General features: G+C 42.4%; 1 protein-coding gene across 2 annotated transcripts in view; it reads right to left on the bottom strand.

Annotated features, from left to right (window-relative positions):
- UCK2 (uridine-cytidine kinase 2) overlaps nucleotides 1-26,621 on the bottom strand; it is a 110,465-nt gene that overhangs the window by 6,727 nt on the left and 77,117 nt on the right. The window contains exons 7-8 of one of the 2 annotated variants that reach the window (XM_069094691.1): nucleotides 16,146-26,527; nucleotides 287-13,398 (exon numbers count right to left, since the gene is read on the bottom strand). In XM_069094691.1, coding sequence (XP_068950792.1) covers nucleotides 26,388-26,527 — 140 coding nt within the window. In that variant the 3' untranslated portion in view covers nucleotides 287-13,398; nucleotides 16,146-26,387. Of the gene's footprint in view, nucleotides 1-286; nucleotides 26,528-26,621 lie in introns of both variants that reach the window. The other variant, XM_069094690.1, reaches the window with a different exon arrangement.

Raw genomic sequence — 26,621 nt, 5'->3', positions numbered from 1 at the left:
GTCCCACCAAGAATAGAGACAGGAGAGGGGAGGGTGCCCAGTGCCTAGCAGCCACATACTCCTGGTCAGGATCATTTTTAGAGCTGGAAGGGACCTCAGAGGTCATTTAGTTCAAGATTTTATTTGACAGTTAAGGTAGTTGAGGTGCAGAGAAGTCTGGGGATTTGCCCAAGGTTATGCAAATAGTGAATGGCAGAGCAAGATTCAAACTCAGGCCCTCTGACCCTACCTATCCTTGTAGATCAGAACTGGAACTTGGCAGAGAGTTTTCTTCCCGAAGCCATACCTGATGGGAGGAGGGTTATCAAACTGCCCAGCACGAGGGATGCTATGGAGAGACTTCCATGCTCTCTTCGGGTTTCTACTTCAGCTGTTCCTAAAAAGAGAAGCAAAAGTAACACTCAGCTTATATTATGGATGTTGGTTCAGCTTCAGATCCTATTAAATCCGATCTTCCCTAATGGCTCAAGCCGTCTCCCTTAAGTATGCCATGTAGGAAGGAGAGGGAGCTTGAGCCCAAGTAGAGAAGCTTCCCCAAACTCCTCTGAGCATTTCTTCCTGTTCTCCTAGCTACCCCCTTCTTATATTCTAGTCCAACTTATCCCACACTGTTGTACAGAGCAATGCCATTCCATACCAAGTGTTTTCCTAATGATGAGGGACATGCCTACACACCTCTACCAGTTGTAGACCCACTTAGTTCTCCTGGGAGAGTTTATATTCTTTATAGAGAAGGAAGGAAACAAGCATTTATTATGTGCTGGGGTGTGTGGGGTGTTTAGAGGGAAGTAGCACCTCTGCTGTGAAGGTCCTTTCCAAGGCTACTCATGAGCCTTTGGTGTCCACCTGGCATTCAACTCTCACCTGTGGCTTCAAGAAGCATTAGCTTACACAGCAGCCATATCCTGGGAAAACCATCTTGGCAGCTGGGCTAAACCAGGCTGAGGGTAACTGACAGGCCTCAGACCCATTGGTGAGTTAAGGGGATGTCTACCAGAAACATGTAAAGACTTCCCCTAGTGGAATGGGCAAATGAGAACAGTTTGTTCCAATGGCCATGAAGGCAGCTGACACTTAGAGCACGGTCAGACTTTGAAGACACCAAAGGCATCCACTGGATCCCAGGCCATCACCAGTCATCCTGATTTTTGTCCTGCCATTGAACTTTGATGACTCTGGAAGAGGCTGAGGATTTTGTGCGACTCTGCCTCACTTAAATCCAATTCATGGGCAAGTCAAGATATCATCCCATGACGTCACTGGTCCTCTTCAAAAATCAAAGACAATCGATAGTTATGTGACAAACACTTTACTTATATTATTTCATTGGCTATTCACAACAACCTTATGAAGTGGGTGCTATTATGATCCCCATTTTTCAGATGAGGAAATTGAGGCAGACATAGGTTAAGTGATTTACCCAGGGTCATAAAGCTAGTTAGTGCCTGAGGCAGGATTTTAACTCAGGCTTTCCTCATTCCATGTCCAGCAGTCTATCTTTTGTTTTAATTCAATTCAATAGATCACAGGATCGGATGGCATGGGAATAGAGAAGATGACAACAGTTCCTGTGATTGAGCTGAGGATGGAGGAGAATAAGTGAATGAGTAAAATTAATTAAGCACTTTCTCTATACTATACTAAGTACTAGTATGCAAAAACAAAAGTAAGACAGTACCTGCTCTCAAGAAGGTAATGGAGGAGACAACATATATGTGGTATGTAGTAGCCAGGGACAGATATTTTGGTTTGGAAAGGAAGGCTCTTAATAAATACTGTTTTATTAATTTATTGAGTTGTAGCTCCTTACCCACCAGTGTAGTTGAGAGGATCAAATGAGATGAGGGATGTAAAGCACTTTGCAAACCCTTAAATGCTGTGTAAATGTCAACTATTATCATGGCTATTGCTTTTTAAAAGCTTTCAGAGCCATCTAGTTGCTAGTTGGATTAAAGCAAGGGAGGATTGTATTGTAGCTAATTACCACCATCTACTGGTCTATATAGAAACACCAGGTGAGTTTGGCCTTGCAGAGTTGGCATTCCCAGCCTGGGCTGGCTGGGGTCATTCCTACTGCTTGGTCCATCACCTAGACCATTATTCCCCCTCAACTAAAGGGAGTCCCTTAGGTTCAGATATCAAAAAAGTCCTTGGAAAGGGGGGGTGTGGTTCAACCCACCCACAGGCATTTATTGGGCACCTCCTTAGCTCCCATGGTACAAAATCTTAGAGCTACAAAAAAGACAGTCCTGTATCTTTAAAAAGCTTACAGTACAGCTGGAAACAGTCTAGTTGACCCTTGTAATAGTCTATCCCCCATTCCCTGGGCACAACACACAACTGGATGGACGAATTCCTAAAATAAATGATGTTTGATCCATTCTACAGCAGAATTTCTCTGGAGAAAATGAATAAATGGCTATGTAATGAATTCTCCAATCAATCCATTGATCAACCAACAAGTATTCATTAAGTTATTTAGTAGGAGCAAGGTTTTTATTATATGCCAGGAGCTGGAAATACAAAGAAAAAATAATAAAACAGCCTTTGCCCTCCATGAGCTTACATTTGTTAACCTTTAAAGTTTGGTTAAAGGAGACAACAGTTTAGGTGATATATATTTTTATATTATTTATTCCCATAAAGCTAGCAGAAACATGATCATGGGGTCAGAAGAAACTTCTAACCAACTAAACAAAAGAATCAGAGAGCTTAAATACATTTTAGAACAATCCCAATTCAGAGTCAAATTTGTGATTACAGAAAAGGAATTTTCTTAATAAGATAAGGGAATTGACAAGGTGTAAATTGATTTTACAACCCTAAAACATCTGTGTTTTCTTTATCATTAACATGCCATAACATAATACATGCCCACAAAAATATTTAGATAAGAAAAATTCCACTATTCAAGATAATGTCTTAGGTTTAGGGTCTCATCCTTGGCAGAAGAAAGAATACTCTTATGTCCACCCCATCTGGGGTTGTTGACATAGGAAGAGATATTCTCTGAGTTTACTCAAAGAACAAAGAAGCTGTTGGGTCCAGGCTCTTCTGGTTGGTTAGTTCAGGCTCTGGCCCTTATTGTGGTTATTAATGATTGTCACATTCTTTCTAAAGTTTTCTATTCTAATCTTCTTTAGGGCAGGGCTCCCCTAGAAGGCAATAAGGCCTATGTGTTTTACCATTTCCCTGTCAATACATTACTTGTGAACGAAGGAAACATCAGTGCTTTGAACCCTTGGATACTCAGCCCAGTAGTCTAGCATCCTGCGAACATGCCCAGCCTGCTTTGTGTGGTCTGATTTGGTTAGTCCTGATCCCCAACTTCCCTCTCTTCTTCCTTTGACTTCCATCATAACAATTCTGACTTGGTAATATCCATTGTTTCTTCTGTTCCTTCCTTTCCTATTGCCACTGATTCAAAGTTACATCATACTGGTTTTCTTACCCTTCCAGCCATCGTATTCTGTCTCCTTTGCTGGCATTACTTTTGCCCTAAATATGAGTAACATCCAAAGCTTCATCCTTAACTTTCTGTTCATTCTATTTTTTCTAGACCCTCCACTTAGATCTCATTGGCTACCACAACTTTAACTATTGCTTCCACACGATTCCTCCCAATGCTACATTCCCTAGCCTTCACCAAAAGACCCCATAATTCCAACTGCCAGCTAAACCTCTTCCACTGGGATATACCACTGGGACTTCAAACTAATGTCAGTCTAAAAACTAAGTAAATGTGTCTTCTTTATGACATGTAATAAGTATTATAGATTACCTTCTCCCTTGATACTACTGGGAACAGCTAACTCTGTCTTCCCATCCCCTTGCCACTAACCTCCTTTTAGAAATCTTTCTTCAAGCAGTCCCAGGGTAAATTGAATAATCTGGCCCAATTGTTCCATAGAAAAGAATGGGGAAAGGAATCAGAACTGGTGAAAAATTCAAGAGTGCTCCCACAATCCTGAAACCTATTACAAGCAGGTTATTTGCTGCCTATGCACTGTGGGAGGGAAGAGAGGAAGTGATACTAACTCACCATAATCCTATATGGAATTTAAGACAGAGATTCATTTGATCTATAAGAAAGAAGTATCCACTATAACATCCATCCTGTGGCTCAGCTTTTTGTACTCACAGCACCCTAAGAGTCCTTTGGTACATGAGGGAAGGAGATGTGGAGCCTGGGTGAATGAAAGGTTCTTAAAGGAATAATCAATTTTGGGGTACTCCAAAAGGAGGAGAGTCATCTTCATTTCTCCCTTCTTCCTCTCCCTTCTTCTAATTAAACTGAAATGCAGTCAAGGAAGGCAGAGGCTCCAGAATGTTCTAAGGGTCAGGGACTAAAGAGAGGACTCTCTAGGAATTTGGATAAACACCATTGTCTTGAGACAGTGTGGAACTCTGAACATTAGTTATGGGAAAAGATTAAACAGTAGGGTTAACAACTGTTCAGTGAGAGACAGGATTACAGCATTATAAGAAGTTAAGCTGGGGTGGCTATGTGGTGCAGTGAATAGAGCACTGGCCCTGGAGTCAGGATGACCTGAGTTCAAATCCAGCCTCAGACACTTAACACAAAAACTAGCTGTGTGACCTTGGGCAAGTCACTTAACCCCAATTGCCCTCCAAAAAGCAAAAAAAAAAAAAACCAAAGAAGTTAAGCCATATAGGAGATAGCATTTGTGACCATCATTGAGCATAGAGTCTAAAGAATTCCCTAAGATGACAAATTTCTCCAGAGGATCCTGTTGATAGATGACATTGTCAGTTGTATCAAACCCTAGAACATTACAGAACCTGCAAAATGAGATTCACAATCACCCCCAGGATTCAGCCTCAGCATCCAGAGAGGAAAAACCAAATGGATGAAGAATACCTGTTGTGCAGACAAGGATGAACAGGAAATTGAGCCCAGGAAGGAAGAGAATAAAGAGAGCACCCTGTTTAGCATTGGAGAAATTTCACAGCAATTTCAATGACTGTAAACTTCTCCTTGGGCACTAGATAGCACAGTATACAGAGTGCCTGGCCTATACTCATCAAGGTTCATCTTCCTGAGTTTGAATCTGGTCTCAGATACTTACTAGCTGTGTGACCCTGGGCAAGTCACTTAATCCTGTTTGACTCAGTTTCCTCAACTGTAAAATGAGGTAAAGAAAGAAATGGCAAGTCACTCCAGTATCTTTGCCAAGAATACTCCAAATAGGATCATGAAGACCTCATGGGACAGACATTACTGAAATGATTGAACAACAAAACTTTTCAAAACTTGAAACAAAAACCATCTTTTTTTTGTTTTGTTTTTTGTCTTTATTGATATATAGACAGATAGATATTTATATCATCATAATTTCCCCCAGTATCCCTCCTGTTCCCATACAGCCATTTCATATAACAAATGGCTTTTTTAAAAGACAAAAAGAGACAAAGAAAAAGAGGGGAGGAAGTATCATAATTGGTTAATTCATTAAAATAGTGTTAAAATATGTGCAACTGTAGTGGCAACTACACTGGCATACCCAGGATGGCTGCTAACACAGGTTCTTACAGCTCCTTTACTAGACAAGATAGTTGTTTAAGGGGTCAACAATATTTTTTATAATATTTATGATATTCACTAGTTCAGGGGAAAAGTCAGCTTCTCTGAAAAGTCAGTTTCTCTGAACTTCAGAGAAAATACAAACAAAAAATACAGAGAAAATACAAGCAGAGAAATAAAGACCAACAGACAGGGCTTTGACTGCCTGAATCAAATCAATATTACTATACCCTTTACATACATCCCTGGATCAAGAGAGCCTTTACATCTAAGTAGTCAGGGAGCTCTGAACACATGACCACTCAGAATCTCGACCAGGGTATCACAAGATGCTTCTCATAAGAGAGCCCCAAAAGCAAAATACCAACTCAGGGTAAATATACACTTCACAGAGTCAGAAGGCATCACAACCCTAGTGACTCAGTGCCTAATTAGAAATTAGCAAAAGGTGTGAAAACCTTCCTACTAGCAAGCTTCCCCTAAGTAACCTTCCCTTAATGGGCTCCAGACAAGGTCTACTAATGGTGAGGAAGACCCTAAATCCCATTAACATTACAGCAATGTACAGTATTTATGGGCCTCCCACAAAAAGGAAGGGGTGGGAGCATCTTCTCATGTCCCTTCCTTCGAGGCATGATTGTTCTTTATAGTTTTGAAACACTGACTTTTAATTTTTTTTCATGTTTGTCCTTTCCAATACATTGTAAAAGCCCATGTTTTTAATGCCGATATTCTGGTGAAATGATGTGCCTTTATGCCTAGAATATATTCCCTTCTCATCCCTACTTCTCAAAATCCTTGTCTTCCTTGAAGAATCAACTCAGATCTCACCTCAGGTGTGAAGCCTTCCAATAGGCTTTTCTTGCTCAGTTTTCCTCATATTATACTTACTGGTATACATGCTATACCACCCCAGTAGAACATAAGCTCATCTACCACCTGTTAGGGGCTGAGGAAACCACAAGAGGTGGATAGATATTGACAGGAAACAGCAAACCCCCGTCTTCCCTCTTGCTGCCCAGGAAGGTACTATCAGCCTCAGACACCATATAGGTCTTTAAGGGAAAAGTTGCCCACTGGGAATTCTTTTGACTCTCTAAGACTTGGATGCAAGTTGATCCACTTATAAATAATTCATACTCCAAACCCTGTGAGCCTGAGCACTTATACGGAGAACTGCTGTCTACCTTTGCAGAGGGGAATGCCAAATAACTGGCATTCGAAGGTTTTACCAGGACAAGATGACAATGCTAGAGAAATAAGTTCCTAAAATGACCCTGAGCCCTTCACATCAGGAGGGAAGCTCTGACACAAGGATTACACACAAACCATCTTTTTTCTCTGACACTTCTGTCAATGTGTGTATCACTCTCAATTCAGCAGATTCAATTCAATAATCATCTGCTAAGTACAAGGCATTGTAGAATGTTTTGGGGGATACAAAAGTGAAAAACAACACAGCCACTGACCCCAAGAAACTTACACTCTAATACAGGATATATGACAGAACATTGTCAGTCCAGAAATATTTACTAAGCACATGTATGCCAGGCACTGTGCTAAGTGCCGGGATGGCAAAGAAAGCCAAAGACCACCCTTGCTCCCATGGGTTAACGATCTAATGGGGGAGATGACATGCAATCAATGATATATAAACAAGACACATACAAGATAAATAGGAAATAATCAGCAGTACTGGAATGAAGACAGATTGGTAAAGGCTTCCTGTGGTGTAGAAGGCAGGATTTTAGTTGGGACTTGAAGGAAGCCAGAGAAGCCAGGAGGCAGAGATGAGGAGGGAGAGTATTCTAGACAGAGGAGACAGTCAGAAAAAATGCTGTGAGTAGAGAAATGGGGTGACTTGTTTCTGAAGAGCAAGAAGGCCAGCGTCACTGAATCACAGAATATGGGGGGCAGGAAGGAGTATAGGAAGACTAGAAAGATAGAGGGGAATCAGGTTATAAAAGGCCTTGAATGTCAAACAGTATTTTATATTTGATACTGGAGGTGACAGTGAGTCGCTGTACTTTAGTAGGGTAGATGACATGGTCAGACCTGAGACTTGTGGTAGGTAGCCCAACCAGCAAGCTATTACAATAATCCATATGTGAGGTAGTGAAGGTTTGCACCAGGTTGGTGACAGTATCAGAGTATCACAGGAGAGAAGGGGGCAAATGTGAGAGATGTAATGAAGATAAAATCAACAGGCCTTGGCAACAGATTGGTTATTGGAGGTGGGGGAAGTGAGAGATAGTGGGGAGTCAAGAATGACTTCTAGGATTTGAGTATGAGGGACCGGGAGGATGGTGGTGGGTTTGACAGTAACAGAAGTTTGGAAGAAAGGTGAATTTGGGGGAAAGGTTGAGTTCAGTCTTGGAAATGATGAGTTTAAGGTGTCTACTGGCCATCCAGTTTGAGATGTCCAAAAGGCAGTTGGATGTGTGAGACTGGTGGTCAACAGAGGAGTCAGAATTGGATAAGCAGATTTGAGAATTGTCAGAATAGAGACAATAACTGAATCCGTGGAGCTGATGAGATGACCAAGTGAAATCACACAAAGGGAAAAACCCATTGCAATTACTTTCATACCCAGTAATTATCATCTCACGTCTCTCCTGTCTTTTCTGGCAAAACTCCTCCAGAAAGACATCTGTGAACAAAGTCTCTCCACTTCTCCTCTCACCCTACCAAAGCTGCTCTCTCCAAGGTGACTTGGCCTCAGGGTGGATGGAGCCTTTTCAGAGCCTTGGGCAGTTTAGACAAAGGAACAAGTACCTGGAACAGAAGGAATGGTGCCACTCTCTTTCTCCCAAGGCAGGATATCACGCTAGAAATCGGATGGAATGGCACCCTCTCCCCTCACCTACGCAGCCGGAGACTGGTATGCTGGAATGGTGCCTTTCCTCTTGCCACAGGAAGCTGGAGGCCAGGCAGGAGATGTAAGTAGCTACAGGGGAATGGTTGCAATGTTAATCTCTATCATCACCATATCTGTAGGAGACTAGTATGACTCCTCTGTTTTTGTTTTTTTGGGGTTTTTTTTTTGGTTAGCTTTTTGTTTTGGGGTTGGGGTTTTTTTGTTTGTTTGGGGTTTTTTTGCTTTTTAGAGGGGGGAAGGCAGGGCAATTGGGGTTAAGTGACTTGCCCAAGGTCACACAGCTAGTAAGTATCGGAGGCCAGATTTGAACTCAGGTCCTCCTGACTCCAGGGCAAGTGCTCTATTCGCTGCACCACCTAGCTGCCCCTGGTACTACTCTTCTAAAAGAGGCTCAAGATGAGGCAGGAGATACACTGTGCTATGGGCTGTCACCCTCTCCCATCATCACTGTAACAGAAGACTGATGGGATGGAATGGCTCTTCTCTTCTTCAGGGGAGACTAGAGACCAGACAGGAAATGCACAGAGCATCCTATAGAACTTCCTTTCCCCTGGAATACACAAATAAACATGCTACAAGACAGAACATGATAAAAGAAAACTAGGAATCTAGACAAAGTGACCTAAGAAATAAGAAGAGATTACTTTCACTGGGGAAAATGGTAGGCAGGAGAATCAGGCAAGATGTCCTGGATCAGTGGTGTCAAATTCAAATAGAGAAGGATCTACTAAACTGTACAGGACTCCTGTGGGCAGTGTATTGACTTAGAAGACCCCACACTGACATTATCTACATTCTATCATATTTTTATTTACTTTATTCAGTATTTCCCAGTTACATTTTAATCTGGTTTGTTTACAGGGCCCAAAGGTGTATTTGCCACCTTTAACAGAGGATGTGGGTAGAACTTTAAAGAGGAGGATTTCAACAGGCAGAGATGAAGAGGTTGGACATGCCAGCCATAGGGGATTCTCTACATTAATTAATACACAAAGGCATTACAAGGCAAGACAAGATCAGGCAATAATCAGTAATTCAATTTGGCTGAAAGAGAGAATAAATGAAGGAGAAATCTGTGAGAAATTTCTACTGTAAAGAAGGATGAAGATCTAAGGCCTTAAATGCCTGGGTAAGGCAACTGAATTTTACCCTATAGGTAACAAACACCAAGAGTTTCTGAGCAAATATCTGTATTGAGATTATTTTGGCATCTCTATAAAGGATAGGTTGAAGGGGGGGACAAATAGGCAATAGGAGTCCTGTCAGGAGTCTATTACAATAGTCTTAACAAGAGATGATGTGAGGTTCTGGGCTACAAATGAGTGGAAAGGAGAGAATGCCCATGAAAGGTATTGTGGACATAAAATGGATAGGAATTGGTAACTGATTAGATGTGCTGCGAGAAGAAGTGAAAAATGACTCTTGTGGGTGACTGGGAAGATGGTGGTGACAATTTTTAAAAAGGCAAACTGGGATGGGAAGATAAGTCTACTGAGTTTGAGATGTCATCAGGATATCCAGGTGTGGATGTCCACGTGGGTCTGGAGCAAAGGTGTGAGAACAGAATGTGAGCTGGATGCTGCGTGGGCGCACCCTGGCTCCATATTACCATTGGCCCTTCAGGCTAAACATTGCGGAGTAGTTTGGGTGAGAGAAAGGCCAATGATAATACTGGCTCAGGGCGTACCAGTACCTCTTGCCCAGGCTTTACTTCCTCCTTTTTGTTTTGTTCTAACTTGTACTGTTAAGAGTTATTTAAAGGTCTGTCTGTGTCTTATTCGTTTTCCCATTCCCAGCACTTTGTAAGAATAACATTGAACTGAAATGACTTTTATTGTTTTTCCTGTTAGTAAGACTTTTAAGATCCTTCAGGATTTTGTTATTTGGTCATTTTTCAGTCATGTCTGATTTTTCATGAGTCCATTTGGGATTTAAATCCCAATGGTGAAGATATTGGAGTGGTTTGCAATTTCCTCCTTCAGCTCATTTTACAGATGAGGAAACTGAAGTAAACAGGGTTAAGTGACTTGCCCAGGGTCACACAGCTAATAAGTGACTGAGGCCATATTTGAACTCAGGTCTTGCTGACTCCAGGTCCAGTGTTCTATCCATTGTGCCACCAGCTACCTCTAATTTAGCAGGTAATCAACCAATAAACATTTATTAGGCACCTACTATGTATGTACCAAGCACTGGTACTCAGTTGATACTTGCTGAAATATTCAAGACTCCCCCAGGAAAGGGAGTTCTCTTGCCATATCACCACCTGGCACCCTCAGAAAGACCCTCATTGTTTATAAAGGGGAGAAGAGGGATAAAGCTCCTGCAGGGAACTGCTGGGCAGGAATTGTGCCCACATTTCAAAGCCTTAATATCCAGTAGTATGAGGGTCCCTCCCAGACCTACGGGAAGCCACATGCTTCAATTATATGGCTGAGAATTAACTTGGATTCCCAGAATGTTAAACTGGGAGGGTAAATGTTAGTTAGTTCCTACTTTAAAGATGTCAGACATGTTGGGCAGCAAGGCAGCACTGCCCAAACCTGATTAAAATGCCATTGGAAATGCTTGACAAAATAAATAACTGAAAATAAAATAAAACATAGATAATGTTCATTTGCAAGGAGCCTTAGGTATGGTTTTGTGGCCCCAGTTTCTATCTGAATTTGACACTGCTTTAGTTCAACCCTTAGCTCTCTTTACTTTCAATTGAGTGTTCTTTTTATGACCAAGCCTGCTTCATTACTTTGGGGAGCAAGCAGGGGAGATGGAAAGGATCAGTTCTCTCTTAAGTATGGAAAGATAAGAAGAGTTAGCTCTCAGGCACCCAAGAAGGAAATGAGGGACTTGGTTAGAGGTAATATTTAATCATCAAAATGCATTTATTAAGCACCAATTATATAAGCACCATCCTGGGCACAGGGGACACAAAGACATAAATGAAACAGTCCTTGTCCTCAACGAATTTTCATTTTGTAAGGATGAAGAGAAGTAGTGAATCACAATACCTCCCTTTCAAAGTTTCTTCTTCTTGTCCAGTAGTTCAGTTGTGTCCAATCTCCATGACCCCGTATGGGGTTTTCTTGGTAAAGAAGTTGGAGTGGTTTGTCATTTACTTCTCCAGTTCATTTTACCAATGAGGAAACTGAGGCAAACAGACTTAAATGAAATACCCAGGGTCACACAGATAGTATGTGTCTGACACCAGATTTGAACTCAGGTCTTCCTGACTCCAGGCCGGGTACTCTCTCCATTGGTGAATAAATCAACAAATGAAATGCTACAGATATAATCTGCTTCTATTCCTTCCTTTTCTACTGGGGCACCCTGATTCAGGCTCTTTGTCACCTACTGCATCAATTCCTAACTGGTCTCCCTCCCTTCATAAAACTACAGTTTTAGAGTTTCAAGTGACCTTAGAAGTTATCTGGTACAATCTCTTCTCCATCATTTTCTTTTTTTTTTTAGAGGGGGGAAGGCAGGGCTACTGGGGTTAACTGACTTGCCCAAGGTCACATAACTAGTAAGTGTTAAGTATCTCAAGGCAGATTTGAACTCAGGTCCTCCTGACTCCTGGGCCAGTGCTCTATTCATTGTGACACCTAGCCACCCCTCTCCATTATTTTCTACCCAGTGGTCTTCCAACCTCTAACTTAAAAGACTTCTAGTAATAAGAAAACCAATCATCTCCCAAAGTAGCTCATTCCTCTTTTGGATGGTTCTAAATGTTAAGAAGTTTTCTTGTGTTGAGACAAAAATTTTCCTCCCTATAACTCTCTCATCCCTCCAACTCAAATTACATACAATCTCCTGATTCATCTTCCCAAAACATTACAGTCCTGCTCAAAAACCTTCAGGGGCTCCCAAGTGCTTACAAGATAAAGTCCAATGATTGATTTTTGAGGCCTTCCACAATCTGCTCTCTGTATCTCTCTATCTCCCACTACTCCCTTCACAAATCCAATACTGTAACTGTCTACACATACAACAGGAACACTCATTTTTCCCCTCCCACCTCTGTTGATACCATCCCATCCTTCTTACCTCCCTTTCTGCCTATCTAGCTAAGTCCTATCTAGATTTCCTAAGTGGGAAAAATGGGAGGGGGCAAGCAGGCTATGTACCTTCTCTGTAGAATTACTCTTCATCTCAGATCTCCTGGCGTTTGTATCAGCAATGCCATATTCACAATGCCTATGGAGATTACAGATATGCTGATATAATTATCCATCACAAAATACATCATGCTTGCCATATGGGGGAATAAACTAGAAAATTTATTAAGATACCAAAAGACTGAGTCCCAAAACCAGAAAGTGAAAGCCATCAGAGTAGTTATGACATTGGCACAGGTAGATAAAGTAGAAAGCACCCACGTTTTCAAGCCTTTAAAACAGAACAGGCTACCTCAGGCAAAGGTCCTCCTCTCCCCACTCACAGCAACCACCCAGCGTCCGGGAAGCGCACTCCCAGCAGCTCCGGCCCCTGGCAGTCCTCAGCAGGAGTCCTTAGCAGAAATTCTGGCTAACTCAAAAAGGGCTTTGCGCTGCCGCTGCCTCTGCTGCTGCTGCCACCGTCGCCACCACCGCCAGCCACCACAGGAACTCTAGTTTGGCTTCGGCTTCCTCTTGCTCCGCCCCTTCCTGCTACGTCAGCAAGTCCAATGGGGCATGGAAGATCTTTAAATCCCATAACCCTTACAGCGTTCTGCTCAATGTATACACTAACAAGACAAAAGCTAGTGACCCAAGGCCTGGAACAATTCCATATTAGCAGGAAGAATTTAATAACTGTAAGGAATATTGGAATCACTTTTCAAACCTTTTTTAACAGCATTTCATTTTTTTTCCTCAATTGTATGTCAAGAAAAATTTTAGCATACCTTTTTATGATTTTGAGCTCCAAATTTTTCTCCCTCTCTCCCTCTCCTCCTCTCTTCTGCAAATGGTAGGCAATTTGATAGTTTATACATGTGCTATGATGTAAAAATTATTTCCACATCAGTCACAGTTGTGAAAGAAGAAACAAATTAAAAAAAAACATATGAGAAGGAATAAAGTAAGTGAAAAAATGCTTCAATCTGCATCCAGACTCCATCAGTTCTTTATCTGGATATGGGTAGCATTGTACTTGTCTTGAATCATTGTGTTGCGGAGAAGAACTGAGTCAATCATAGCTGATCATCACACAATATTCCTGATAGTGTGTACAGTGTTTTCTTGGTCCTGCTCATTTCATTTTGCATCAGTTTGTACAAGTCTTTCCAGGATTTTCTGAAATTGACTGTTCATCATTTCTTATTGCAAACTAGTATTCCATTATATTCATATACTAACAGATTGTTCAGCCATTCCCCAATTGATGGGCATCCCTTCAATTTCCAATATTTTGCCACCACAAAAAAGACTGCTATAAATATTTTTGCATATTTGGGTCCTTTTCCATATTTTATGATCTCTTTGGGATACAGTGGTATTGCAGGGTTAAAGGGCATGCACAGTTTGTTTGCCCTTTGGGCATAGTTCCAAATTGCTCTCCAGAATGGTTGGATCAGTTCACAGCTCCACTAACAGTGAATCAATGTCCCAATTAATTTTCTCACATCCTCTCCAATATTTATCATCTTCCTTTTTTTTAATTCATATAAGCCAATCTGATAGGTGTGAAGTGGTACCTCAGAGTTGTTTTAATTTGCATTTCTCTAATCAAAAGTGATTTAGAGCACTTCTTCACATGCCTACAGATAGTTTTGATTTCTTCATCTGAAAACTCTCTTTTCATATCCTTTGACCATTTATCAATTGGGGAATGGCTTGTATTCTTATAAATTTGACTCAATTCTCTATATATTTGAAAAATGAGGCCTTTATCAGAGATACTTGCTGTAAAGATCATTTCCCAGCTTTCTGCTTTCCTTCTAATCTTGGTTGCATTGGTTTTGTTTATACAAAAGCCTTCTAATTTAATATAATCAAAATTATCTTATTTTACATTTTGTAATGCTCTCTATCTCTTGCTTGGCCATGAATTCTTCCCCTCCCCATAGATTTGACAGGTAGACTATTCCTTGCTCTTCTAATTTGCTTCCAATGTCACCCTTTATGTCTAAATCATGCACACATTTTGACCTTATTTTTGGTATACAGTGTAAGATGTTGGTCTATACCTAGTTTGTGTCCCATTGTTTTCCAATTTTCCCAGTAGTTTTTGTCAAATAATGAGTTCTTATCCCAAAAACCTGGGGCTTTGGGTTTATCAAACGCTAGGTTACTATGGGCATTGACTACTGTGTCTTGTGTACCTAATCTATTCCACTGATCTACCACCCTATTTCTTAGCCAGTACCAGATGGTTTTGATGATTACTGCTTTATAAAATAGTTTGAGATCTGGTATTCCTAGGCCATCTTCCTTTGCATTTCTTTTCATTGATTACTTTGATATTCTCGACCATTTGTTCTTCCAGATGAATTTTGTTGTTATTTTTTCTAGCTCTATAAAATGATTTTTTGGTAGTTTGATTGATTAGTTTGGGCAGAATTGTCATTTTTATTATATTGGCTAGACCTACCCATGAGCAATTGATATTTTTCCAATTGTTTAGATCTGACTCTCTTTGTGTGAAAAGAATTTTGTAACTGTGTTCATATAGTTCCTGGGTTTGTCTTGGCAGGTAGACTATTAAGTATTTTATATTGTTTATAGTTATTTTAAATGGAATTTTTCTTTCTATCTCTTGGTACTGGGCTTTATTGATCATAATGTCCCAGGTCTTTTTACTAGGCTTACCCAATGCCCTCATGCTGCCACCCTTGGCACTAACCCCTCAGAACAGCATTTAGGGATAAGAGCTTACATTAACCTTCTGTCCTGCCCCTCCATGCCCACTCTGACCAAGCTTGACTACTCTTTATTACCTGAAACATGCCCTATGTTTCTCTGCCTCCATGTCTCCTTAGCATCTGTTAATGTCTCTGTTAATACTGCTCCTTATGCTTACAATGCCATACAAGTAGAATTGAGACTTTTATTTTTCACTTTGTATTCCCAACATCCTCCACAGTGACTTATACATAGCCTTAAATTAGTATTTGCCAAATTAAAATGGATTACAAGTAATATACCCCTCCTCCCTATTCGTCTGCTGAATTTCTAGAGGGTGGCTTTGGGTTACTTGAGCTTGTTGCAGACAATAAACAGTTCACCACCAGGACCAGGGACCATACCCTGAAGGAAGTACACTCTGGAACTCTCATCTAGGGTGACATTGTCCTGACTTGGCAGTGCCTAATGGGGCCTTCTCTTAAATCGAGGCAGGTCCCAGGCATGCTTTGCTTTACTCAACACCCATCTTCTCACCAGAGTATATGCTCCTCTCTAACCCCTCAACCACTTTCCAATTATGGAACCAGAACCAAATCAATACTGCCATTACTACTAGAAAAGGTGACTACTCTGCTCTCCTACAGGTCTGCTCAACATTCTTTTAACTTTCCAAACCAAAATACTCCTCCCTAGCCACCACTCCCCTATATGCTTCTCCCTATTAGGCTGTTAAAACTAAGGGCAAGGACTCTCTTCACTTGTATTTCTATTCCCAGAGTTTAGTACTGAGTAACCAATCACTTAACATTTTTTCATTCATTCAATTAGTCCTTTAAGATATACAAAGTATTTTTCCTCACAACCAACCTTCCAGATAATGGACACAAGTATTTTTTACCTCCATTTTATAGATGAGCCTTTACAAAGGCTCAGAGAGACTTGTCCAAGGTCTCACCGCTTGTAAGTGATGGCGCCGGGATCCAAACCCGGGGCTTTTGTCTCCCAGGTCCAGCACTTTATCCACTGTATCACGTTGCCTTCCCATAAGAAGTTACCCCCACTGCTGACCACATGTGCGCCACCTGTATGCAAGGAAAAAAGCGGTTGGGTGTCAGAGCTGGGAATCTGGCTCTTCCCACTTTGGTACACTCTGTAAGTTACCGTCGTTACCCTCTCTCATCTTCATATAATAGCACTGCTCATTTTTATAAGCCGTGTTCATATCTGTGATTTCATAGGACCATAACGATGCCTCAAGGAAAATAAGGCAGACATTACTGTCCCCATTTTACTGAAGAACTTGAGAAATACAAAGAGTAATTTGGACAAGCTCATACAAACAGCTGGAGGTGAAACTGGGACTATATCCTGTCCTTTCCAGCTGCCATGACTCCACATGGAACAATTCTCCCTTATTCTCACCCACCCTTTCTCTCTACAGATTGCCGAGACTTCATTTCCTAGATAGATCCTCTCTTGTTTTCAAAGAACTAAAAGATTCTTGGGGTTTTTTTTCTTCTGGATTGACTGTCCATCATTTTCCTCTTCATCAGTATCACTCCCCAAGTGAATTTCTTTTTACTTATTTCCCACCACTCATTTCAACTCTCTTGCCTCATAGACCTGGAGCTGGAAGGGATCCCAAGGAGACCATTTATTCCAACTCTCTCATTTTACAGATGAAGAAACTGAGGCTCAGGGTGATTAAGTGATTTTTCCCAAGGCCACCCAAGCAGTGAGCATCAGAAATGACATTTAAACCCAAGTCCACAAACTCCAGAGCCCTACCTCTTTCCAAAGCAGTAGCATACTGCTTCCCCTGGCTCCCTGTCGTACTCTGATTTTTCTCTTTCCTTAGGCCATTTCATTGTCACAAATACCTTTCCCAGTAATAACTCTTCCCCTAGCTGGGTGGCCTTTTTTTCCTGTCCCTGCCATACTTGCCAGCTCCCTATCCCTCTTAACTTTTTCTAGTAGTCCTACTAAGAACCTCTTCATACTCCCCCAGAGAAGAGAGCCAAAAGACCAAACCTGGGATTCTCCTCAGATTCTTGCACACAGAGTTAGCATAAGGTGATGCATGTGCCTAACACTGTCATTTCAGCCTTTCCCAGCCTAGCTGTGACAACAATTAAGATTTCAAAGGGCTGAGTCTGGGCAGCTGGATCTGGAAAGATTCCAACACGGTTTGATTCCATTCAACAAAGGTTTATTAGGCACCTACTGTGTGCAAAGCACTGTATTAGGTGCTGAAGGAGATAACACAGTTCAGAGAAGACACAAGCCCTGCCCTGTACAGAGCTTACAATCTAGTAGGGAGAGATGTCACACACAAATAACCAACATGTACTTCTTACCCTGGTTGGCCCCAAACCTGCCAAAACAGAAAACAGGTGTGTGTTTCCTCAACAAAGTCACACTGATTGGTCCCAACAGCTCCCTTTGGATGAATTATAAATGGCACTAGAGGAAAGAGGGCAGTGACTCCTAGGCATTGGAGTCTTTGGAGACCAGGCCATTCAGAGCCACGTAATTAGCATTTAAAGTTTGCAAAGGGTTTCACATGTTATTTTTATTTGATTTACACAACAACCCTGTGAGGTAGGTGCTATTATTATCCCCATTTTACAGATGAGGAAACTGAGAGAGAAGTGAAATGACTTGCTCAGGGTCACACAGCTGGTTAAGAACCAGAGGATAGATTTGAACTGAGGTCTTCCTGACTCTAATTTCAGCACTCTATTCACTGTGCCACAATTCTCCCCAACAGTCTCTATTCCCCTTCTTCAGTCTGGAAGATTCAGCTTGGTGAAAATGAGGAAAGAAAAAGGGGCCCAAAGCGTTCTTCAGCAAAGACCTTGGCTTCCTGCCCAGTGAGAGGCATCTCCAAAAATCATTTCTAAGCAAAACAAGTTTTCAAGGATTACAGATGAACTCCTAGCCAGATTCCCAACTCCCTTTGTCATGACTGCCCAACAAGATATTGACCCAAGATTAAAGATCTCTGAACAAATCTCAAGCAAATGAGGTACTCTCTACCTGCTCAGGTACTTCAGATCTAGCATTGGCAAGCAAGGCAGCTCAGAAGGGAAATTTCAGCTCTCCTGCTTCCTCCATCTGCTCCAGATACCCTAGGAGGCCTATTGAGAGGGAGTTACACACATGGGCTATATTCTCTCCATACAGCCCAATTAGAACAGAAAGCCATATTGTTCTATGCAGTTTAAGGTTCAAGGCTATTAAAATCCACAAGCATGGGAAGGTGGGATCATTTCACAGTCCTCAGTAAAGTCCTCATTGAAAAAATAAAAAGACACAGTGTCATCCCAACATCTCAGTTCAGGTCGAAGTCACTCAGTTGGCTGGGTGTGACTTTGAGAAAGCCACCTAGCCTCTCTGAGCCTCAGCTCTCTCCTCTGTAAAAGGGCCTTAATATTTGTACTACCTACCACTTTACAAGGTTATTGTGAAGTTAACTTAAATCAATAGGCTTTATTAAATGGGGATATGGTTAAAAGTAAAAGAGTGAACGAGCTTTGTAAACTTTAAGTGGCTATATAAACATGATATTTTATCAAAGTGCACTTCTCTGGGCACCTAGACAAAGGTCCCTTTTCAAGTGTCCTTCCTGAAGCTGCCCGTCAAGAGAATTCTCAAGCCTAAGACATTCCAAGAACTCCTGAGCCTAAGATTCTGCCTAATTAGGCCTGCACCTGCTGCCAATGGGTCATGTTTGGAGAAACAATGGGGGATTGGAGGAGGGGGGCCTGCCAATTTAACCAAGGAACATGAATCACATGAAGAGAGCTAGGTTATCAGTAAGGCATCCTGGTGTGGCCAATCAGACACTAGAATGAATGTCACAAAACCCAGATTCTAGTTCCAGTCCTGGCCCTAGGTAGCCATTTGACCTGGGATTTCCTTATTTGAAAAATGAAGGGATTGGACTAAATGAGCAGAAGGTTTGTGGTTCAACAGAAGTCCTGGGATTCTGAAAGTGAATGGCTTCCTGCCAGCTTCAGTGACTCAGTGTAATCTGTAGGTCAGACAGGCTAAAGGGAAACATGTACTTTAGCTAGGTTTTAAAGAACAGACTCACAGTGGACATTTTGACGGCATGGTACAACACATAGAATACATACCAGGATCCAGATCTAGGTTTGATCCCTGACCCTTCTTACTTGCTGTTTAACTGATGCAGCTCATTTTATTCCTCTGTAAAATGAAGGAGGCTGGACAATCTCTCATTAGCTCACTCTTTCTAATTCTAGAATTCTTTAACACACCAAGGTGTAAAACAGAATTTTCCTATATGATGCTGGAAGGAAGGGCACACTATTCTGGAAACAAAATGGAGAATATGGAGAAGTCTCTGGAGATGTCTGCAAACTCCATGGTGAATAACTATGTCAAAGGAAAGAGCTGCTTCCAGGTGGTCATCTCAAAGACGGCAGGAAGTGATACCTGAATGTGACCACTAGGTGGGGCATACTTGCTAAAAAGTTAGCCAAGGAGAGGATTCTGAAGCACAGCATACATAATCATCACCTTCAATCACTGGGATAGGCTAAACTCTTTCACACATTGCAAGCATTGATGGTCCATGACGCTTGTCCCCATTAAATATGATTCAGCCACATGAAGGAGTCCAAAGGCATTACAGAAAAGAGTTCAACGAAAGTGTATGCAGCAATGATAATGTGGAATCCTGAATGCAAATATTGGCACTGGCACAGTACTGTATGAGAACTTAAGGGTATAGAAAGCACTGGAGTAGAAGGAAGAAGGGGAAAGGGAATAAGCATTTATAGAGTGTCTACTATATACTCGGCACTGTGCTAAGGACTTAAAAATTTATATATAATTCCATTTGATCCTCAGAACAACCCTGCCACTAAGTAGAACTGTTGCAGAATATGGAACCCCCACATATCCTGAGTATGACATGTAGATCCATACATGTTATTTTGTTGGGCTTCTTAAAATCACTTTCCGATATTTTATTGTTCTGGTTTTCGCCATTTCTGCTACTTAATACACAAAATCATAACTTCACACTGAGGGAAAGAATTTTAGTCAGAAGGGCCCTTGGAGCCAATCTCAACATTTTATCCCTTCATTTTACAGAGAATAACACTGAAGCCCAGAAACAGTGATTTGTCCAAGGTTACACTCATTCTAATAGTTTGGGATTCAAAGCCAGATTTTCTGGTCTCCCTGCCTCATCTCTCCCTACTCCAATCCATCTTCCAAAAAGCTGCCAGTTGAGTCTCAAAGTACTGGTCTCACTAAGTGACCCCTCTACTCAACAAGCTCGTGACTCCATATTGCCTCCAGGATCAGATATGAAGTCCTCTGCTTGGCACTTTAAGCTTTTTATACCTGGCCCATCTCTGCCTTTCTGGACTTTGTACAACTTTTACCCTCCTTCATAGAGGAATTCTATGATTCTGTCATATTGGTCTATTTGCTGCTCATGGCATCTACCATTTCCATTTGCACTAGCTGTTCTGCCCTCCAACCCTTCGCCTACCATACCTAGATCATTCTACGCTTAGAATCCTGGCTTCCTTCAGCAACAAATTTCAAAGCCCTCCTTATGCAACAGTCCTTTTTGGATTCATCCCAGACACTACAGCCTTCCCCTCTTAAGCTTTATTGTTCAGAGTGTGTGTGTGTGTGTGTGTGTGTATGTACACGCTCGCTCTAGTGCCCACACAGTATATGTCTCCTCCATATCTATTTATATCATCTCACCCCCTTAGACCTTAAACTTATGTAAGGCAAAGACTGCTTTTGCCTTTCCTTAAATGTCCAGTGGTTAGCCCAGCACAAGCGCCTACTAAAAGTATATTTAACTTTAAATTCCCAGCACTTAGCATAGTGGATTGCATGTAGCAGGCACTTAGTTTTTTAATTAATACAATTTTAGAGGTGTGATAGCCCTTAATAGATTATAGATTGAAAACCTGGGGCCCAGAGAAGTCAAATGATTTACCTAAGATCAGACAGAAAGATGACAGGATCGGGACTACAAGCTAGCACTTTTTTTCTTTTTTACTACCTCACAATGCCACGAATATCTGGATCCTGTTCAAACTAATTCCTTTCACTTAGGGTTTTAAGTTTTAAACGCATACTTGTGTGTGTGTGTATATATATGTATGTATACATACATATGTAAACATACAGATATATAAGCACATATACATATAAATATATTAATATTGGAGTGGAATCCAGAGTTCTGAAAATTAATGTGGTTCCTAATGATTTGAGGTTTATGGCTGGGTTCATGCTGAATGAGCACAGCAGAGGCCCAGCACCACAATGTGAGCATCTCCCTTTCACTATCACCTTTAATGCAGGAGTTCTTGACTCTTCTGGATCATGGACCCCCTCAGCAGACTGGTGAAGCCTATGAACCTCTACTTAGAAGCATGTTTTTTCAATGCTGAATTACAAAAGAAACTCTATTGAAATAATCAAAATCTTTTCCAAAGCTTCATAGTTTCTCATGGTTTCACGGTTTCTCTCTTTAAGTTGCTCTGACTCCTGATGTTTGATTAAACTAGCACCTGGACAAACCAATGTCTTCTCCTGACCTCTTGTCCACAAGACCAGAGAGTAGGAACACTAGAAATTGCCTCTGAAGAATTGTTTCAGGTAGAAAAAATTATTCCTGTGGTTCTGGCAGAGGTTCAGGCTTGAAGATCACAGGCAAAGCAACCAATTTACAGAGGGTAGGTTGGATTAGATGTGGAAAAGAACACACTAGGCCAAGAGCAGGAAGAACTGGCTTCTTCCCAGTCTGCAGCCATGCGGATTTGAAAAGGCCCCTTGGACGACTAAGTGGCACAGTGAATAGAGCACCGGCCCTGGAGTCAGGAGGACCAGAGTTCAAATCCACCCTCAGACACTTAACACAAAATACTAGCCGTGTGACTTTGGCAAGTCATTTAACCCCAATTGCCCGCCAAAAAGAAAAAAGAAAAAAGAAAAGGCCCCTTAATCTCTCTGGGCAGGCCTCAGATTGCTCTTTGGTAAAGGGGACACACCTTGCCCTGCCGACCTCAGAGGGTTATCATGAGCCACAAAGGAGATGCCTGTGAAACTCTTTACCAACCTGGGGTGTTCTCCTCCTCTAGAAGAGCTTAGACTCTGAGAGAGTTCCGTTAGACCTTATAGCATGCCTATAACAGAGGCCTGCTAAGGTCAGCCTCACACTAACACCAGGTTTAACCACTGCTTCTCTGAACAACAAATAGAAAGGCAAAGGAAAGGGTCGCATCCTTTTGGTTCCGTCTTTATTTACAGGGAAGGACAGAATACGCATAGGCAAGAGTATTTCATCACTAAAAACAAAACAGAAAAGGCAAATGTATAAACTTAAAAAAAAAAATCTAACCCCTCACCAACAACCCAGTCCTAATCCGGAGGTAATACTGGCAGCTACTGCCTCTTTCTATCACCCAAAGGCAGAGATCTTGAATTAACAAGGGCAGATTTTTAACCATTTGCCTGACATAGAGTGACCCTCATCGATGGGTAAAGGGAGCTTCACACTCTCAATTCACTTCCACAGGTTACTCTCCTGCCTAGAACCTCTCGCTATAACGACTCCTGCTAATAATGCATGTTTTGCCTACTAGACCCAAAGAAAAATTTTAGAAGGGTCGAGTAAGAGTGGCAAGGCGTACAATCAGTCCTTTCTATAAAGAGGTCCAATCTTCATGGACTTGGCTTAGTTTTTGTGGGCTAAAATTTATGTAATCCATTTTGGAGACTGGAAGATTTGATGTGTGGAAGGTAAGGTGAGGGGCTGTAGGACACAGAAGAACACATGCTCCTGACCTCCCATTAACCGAGGTCTTTGCTGGCAGGCCAAGAGAGTTCCAAGAGACCATACCAAGAGGTCGCCAATTTACATACAACACTGAGTAGACTTTAAGGAGTCCTGATTTCCCATCCAGACCAGGGCCATAAATCCTGTGAGATTAGCCCACTCACCTCCTTAAGAGGTTCTTGTACCACATTTGATCCAGCAAAGGTAGTCTGAATTCTGCAGGCAACTGTCTGACCTAGAACCCAATGAGGGGCAGGAAAACGTGCTCCCCGTGATTAAACACCCCTACTCCAGAACATGTGGCTACAGCAAACTCTTGGGAGTGTTTTGGGTGCACAACCGCCACTTTCACCTCTCCTGACCTACAGTATGGGCTAGACCAACGACACTCCCAATAACATCCACTAGTTCTCCTAGACCCCTTACCCCACAGTTCATCTTTCCTTGGATTAAGTGGGACAGGAAGAATGGAGGAGGCGGGAGTTCTCTGGGTCAGGAGCTGGAGTGAAGCCAGATTGTCATCATATTAGACCATAACCCACTACAGGGCTACAGGTCCTTCTGGTGGTGAATCTGAAGGAAGCCTCCATTGTGCTCATCCTTGTCTGCTTCCTAATGTCTGCACAGGGGCATATGAGGACAAGAGAAGTTCAACGAAGGAATGTGCCATGCCTGCAAATGATTTGCCCTGCCTGGGGCACTCCGGGACCTGGATCCTACCCTTGAATTTCTTCCTTTGCTCCAATATGGCAGTCTCTGCTCTGCGCTACGGTTTTGTGGAGGTCTTCTTTAGATCCTGCTCAACCCTGGGAAATGCTATCCAGTCTCCTTTTTCTGTCAGTTGAGCCTGTCAATGACTGTGACTGGGAAAGGCCAGAGGCTGCTAGAGGAGGGTAGAGTAGCAGTGGAGAGAGGGACTGGGGGATGGGTGGGATTATGTGGAGAAGAGAACCTGCTCAGGGGATGGCCTTGGTCCCAATACCACAAGTAGATGAAGAAGCAACTAAGTAGAAAGGTCAGTGACAACAGAAGAATCTGTGTTACAAGGCAGTGGGATAGGCAGCCAAGGCACTAAATGGTTTGGCACCTGGGAGCTTCAAGTAAATTTGAGCATGGTACCCGCTGCAAGGCAAAGACTCTCTGAGACAGACACTTCCCATGGGCAGACTGCCCCACCGGGGGTTAAGGCCCCACCTGTCCTGAGGCTCCTGGCCCTGTCTTATCCTCCCTTCTCCCCCTGCCTCAGAGCTCTCTGAGGTGTGACTGTAAAAGAATGTGACTGAATCCTAAAAAAAAGATTCCAGAACTTCCACACACAAAAGCACGTCTTTCTCCTTCAAAGGGGATACCTCAAGAGGGTGACAAAGTCAATCAATGACATTTCCATGGCTTAAAACATTCTGGGAACTCCTCTCTTGGACTGCCTTCAGAGAGCCCTTCTCTCTGGAGAAAAATGTTTGTTTTTACAAGGTGGCACCTTTTGAGGGCTGGCAAAGCTTTGTCCTTGGGGTCAGGTTCAACTGAAAAGCATCCAAGACCCTTGAGCCAAGTCTGTGCATATGAAGGAGTAGACTGGGCCAGATGATGCCATCTGGGGTTAAAAGACAAGTTGTGGCCAAGTGATGAGTGATTTGGTTTTGTGACTCAAAACAGACCTTGAAGGCCACTTGCAGAGTTCCCAAAATGCTTGAATAGTCCCTGTCCTTGTCTACCCCCCACTCCCCTGGGTGATTTACTTAGAAGGATCACACAAATTTTGGATAAAGACAATCTGGTAAATGTATAAAAATTAAATTAAATCAGTCATGTTACTTTAAAATCACATCTCATGAATCCAGTAGTTCTGATTTTTTTTACCCCCCAAGAAGTCAGCTAGGAATCTATCCCATGAAGGAAGGCATCACTAGGGGCCTGGCTGGAGTTTACCTCACAGTAATTGAGAGGAAGTTCCAGTTATTAAAGATGAAAATACACAGTCCCCTCCTTCTAGCACCTCTAAGGCACAGGATGGAGCTGTTCCTTTCTCTGTGGTAACAGCAATTTTGTCCTGCTTGTCACATTGCAAATGAAAATCGTTGACGGGAGGGGAATCGAGCTCATCCTACTAAAAGTGCATGCGTCCTTTTTTGGCAGGGGAATCTTTCTCCATCCGAGAAGGGGAAAGCTTAAGTGTCTTGTACTGGCTCTTCTATTGCTGAGATAATTGGCCACGTGGCGGGGTCTGAGAGCCAGAGCCACTCACTGATCAGAAAGGAAATACACAGAAGCCCAGACCCTTGATTTGCTGTGTAACAGCAGGGAAGGGGAAATCCCGAATGCAGATCACTCAAGTCTTTCCAGGTACCTTCTGAAACCAGTATCTAGAGAGGTCCCCAGACCACTGGCAAACTCTCTCCTATTTCATTCTTGCTCTGTTTCTGTGGTGACAGCAATCTCACAAAATTCCTACTCGCTCTGGTAGGAACCAGAGGCACCCTTGGCCTCTCTGAGAAGATTAAGAAGTGAAAAAGAAAGGAATAGACAGACTAATTGGATGTGGGCAAAGGAGGGGGCAAAGAGAACATTCAAGACTTCCTCTCTTCTGCAGGGCACTTCCTTCCCTGAGTATGATTTTGGGGTCTTCCCTCATTCCCAACTAAAACAAAGACAGAGTTCCCCTCACCTCTCATAACCTTAGACCAGCCCCAGAAGACAGCATCTGTCAGAAGAGAGCAGCACTGGGAGGGAGAGGGAGGAATGTCAGAAGCTAATCCTTTCTAGAAATCCACCAGCACTCAGGTCACTTTATCAGCTATCCTTCCCTCTGCATCACTCCTCCTTGACAGATGCTCCAACTACTGGCTTATCCTACTTGGAAATGTAAGAAACAAATGCCCTCTGCTGGGGCTAAAGCACCTACCCAGAAAATACAAGCACGGTCTCTCACAATATCCCCTTGGAAAATACTCACGGCAAACAGCTTTACATTATTCTACATTTACACAAAAATAGATTTTTATATATATATGTATATATTTATAACTGGTTACACGATGGACTCGTAATTCAGCATCCCCGGTGGTTCCTGGCACAGTTTATCGCTTAAACTCAGATCATCTTCCATTTCACCCTGCCCATTTCAAAGTACAAAAATCAAAGGCATTTCATCTTCATGGGTGTTTTCTTACATACAGTCATGTCACTGGAAACACTATATACACAGAGCAGTGGTGCCTCCTTGCCCTTCCTCCTCCGTCTCCTGGGTGAGTAAGGGGTAGGGTTCAGGGGCAGAGACGTGGAGCTGGGCAGAGGAGGTCAGTGTGGCCGGCTGCTGGACTCCGATGCCTGCCTCTTACGGGAGGGGGTGTACCCATTGAGGCAGTTGTTGGTCTGGCGCTTGCTAAGTCCTCCATTCAGGATGTCTTGGATGTGCTGCACGATGAGGTTAATGGCCACTGTAGGGGCAGAAAGGTAGAAAATATTAGGAGGCCCAGGAAAAGACCAGGGGGTACAGAACAGAGGCCACCCTAGTCATTCTCTCCTCGTTCC

Source organism: Petaurus breviceps, unplaced genomic scaffold (assembly GCF_028583685.1).
Source record: "Petaurus breviceps papuanus isolate PSGF00001 unplaced genomic scaffold, PetGlider_PUasm1.0 220, whole genome shotgun sequence".
NCBI classification, from domain to species: Eukaryota; Metazoa; Chordata; class Mammalia; order Diprotodontia; family Petauridae; genus Petaurus; species Petaurus breviceps.
This window is presented reverse-complemented; position numbering and strand designations above follow the sequence as displayed.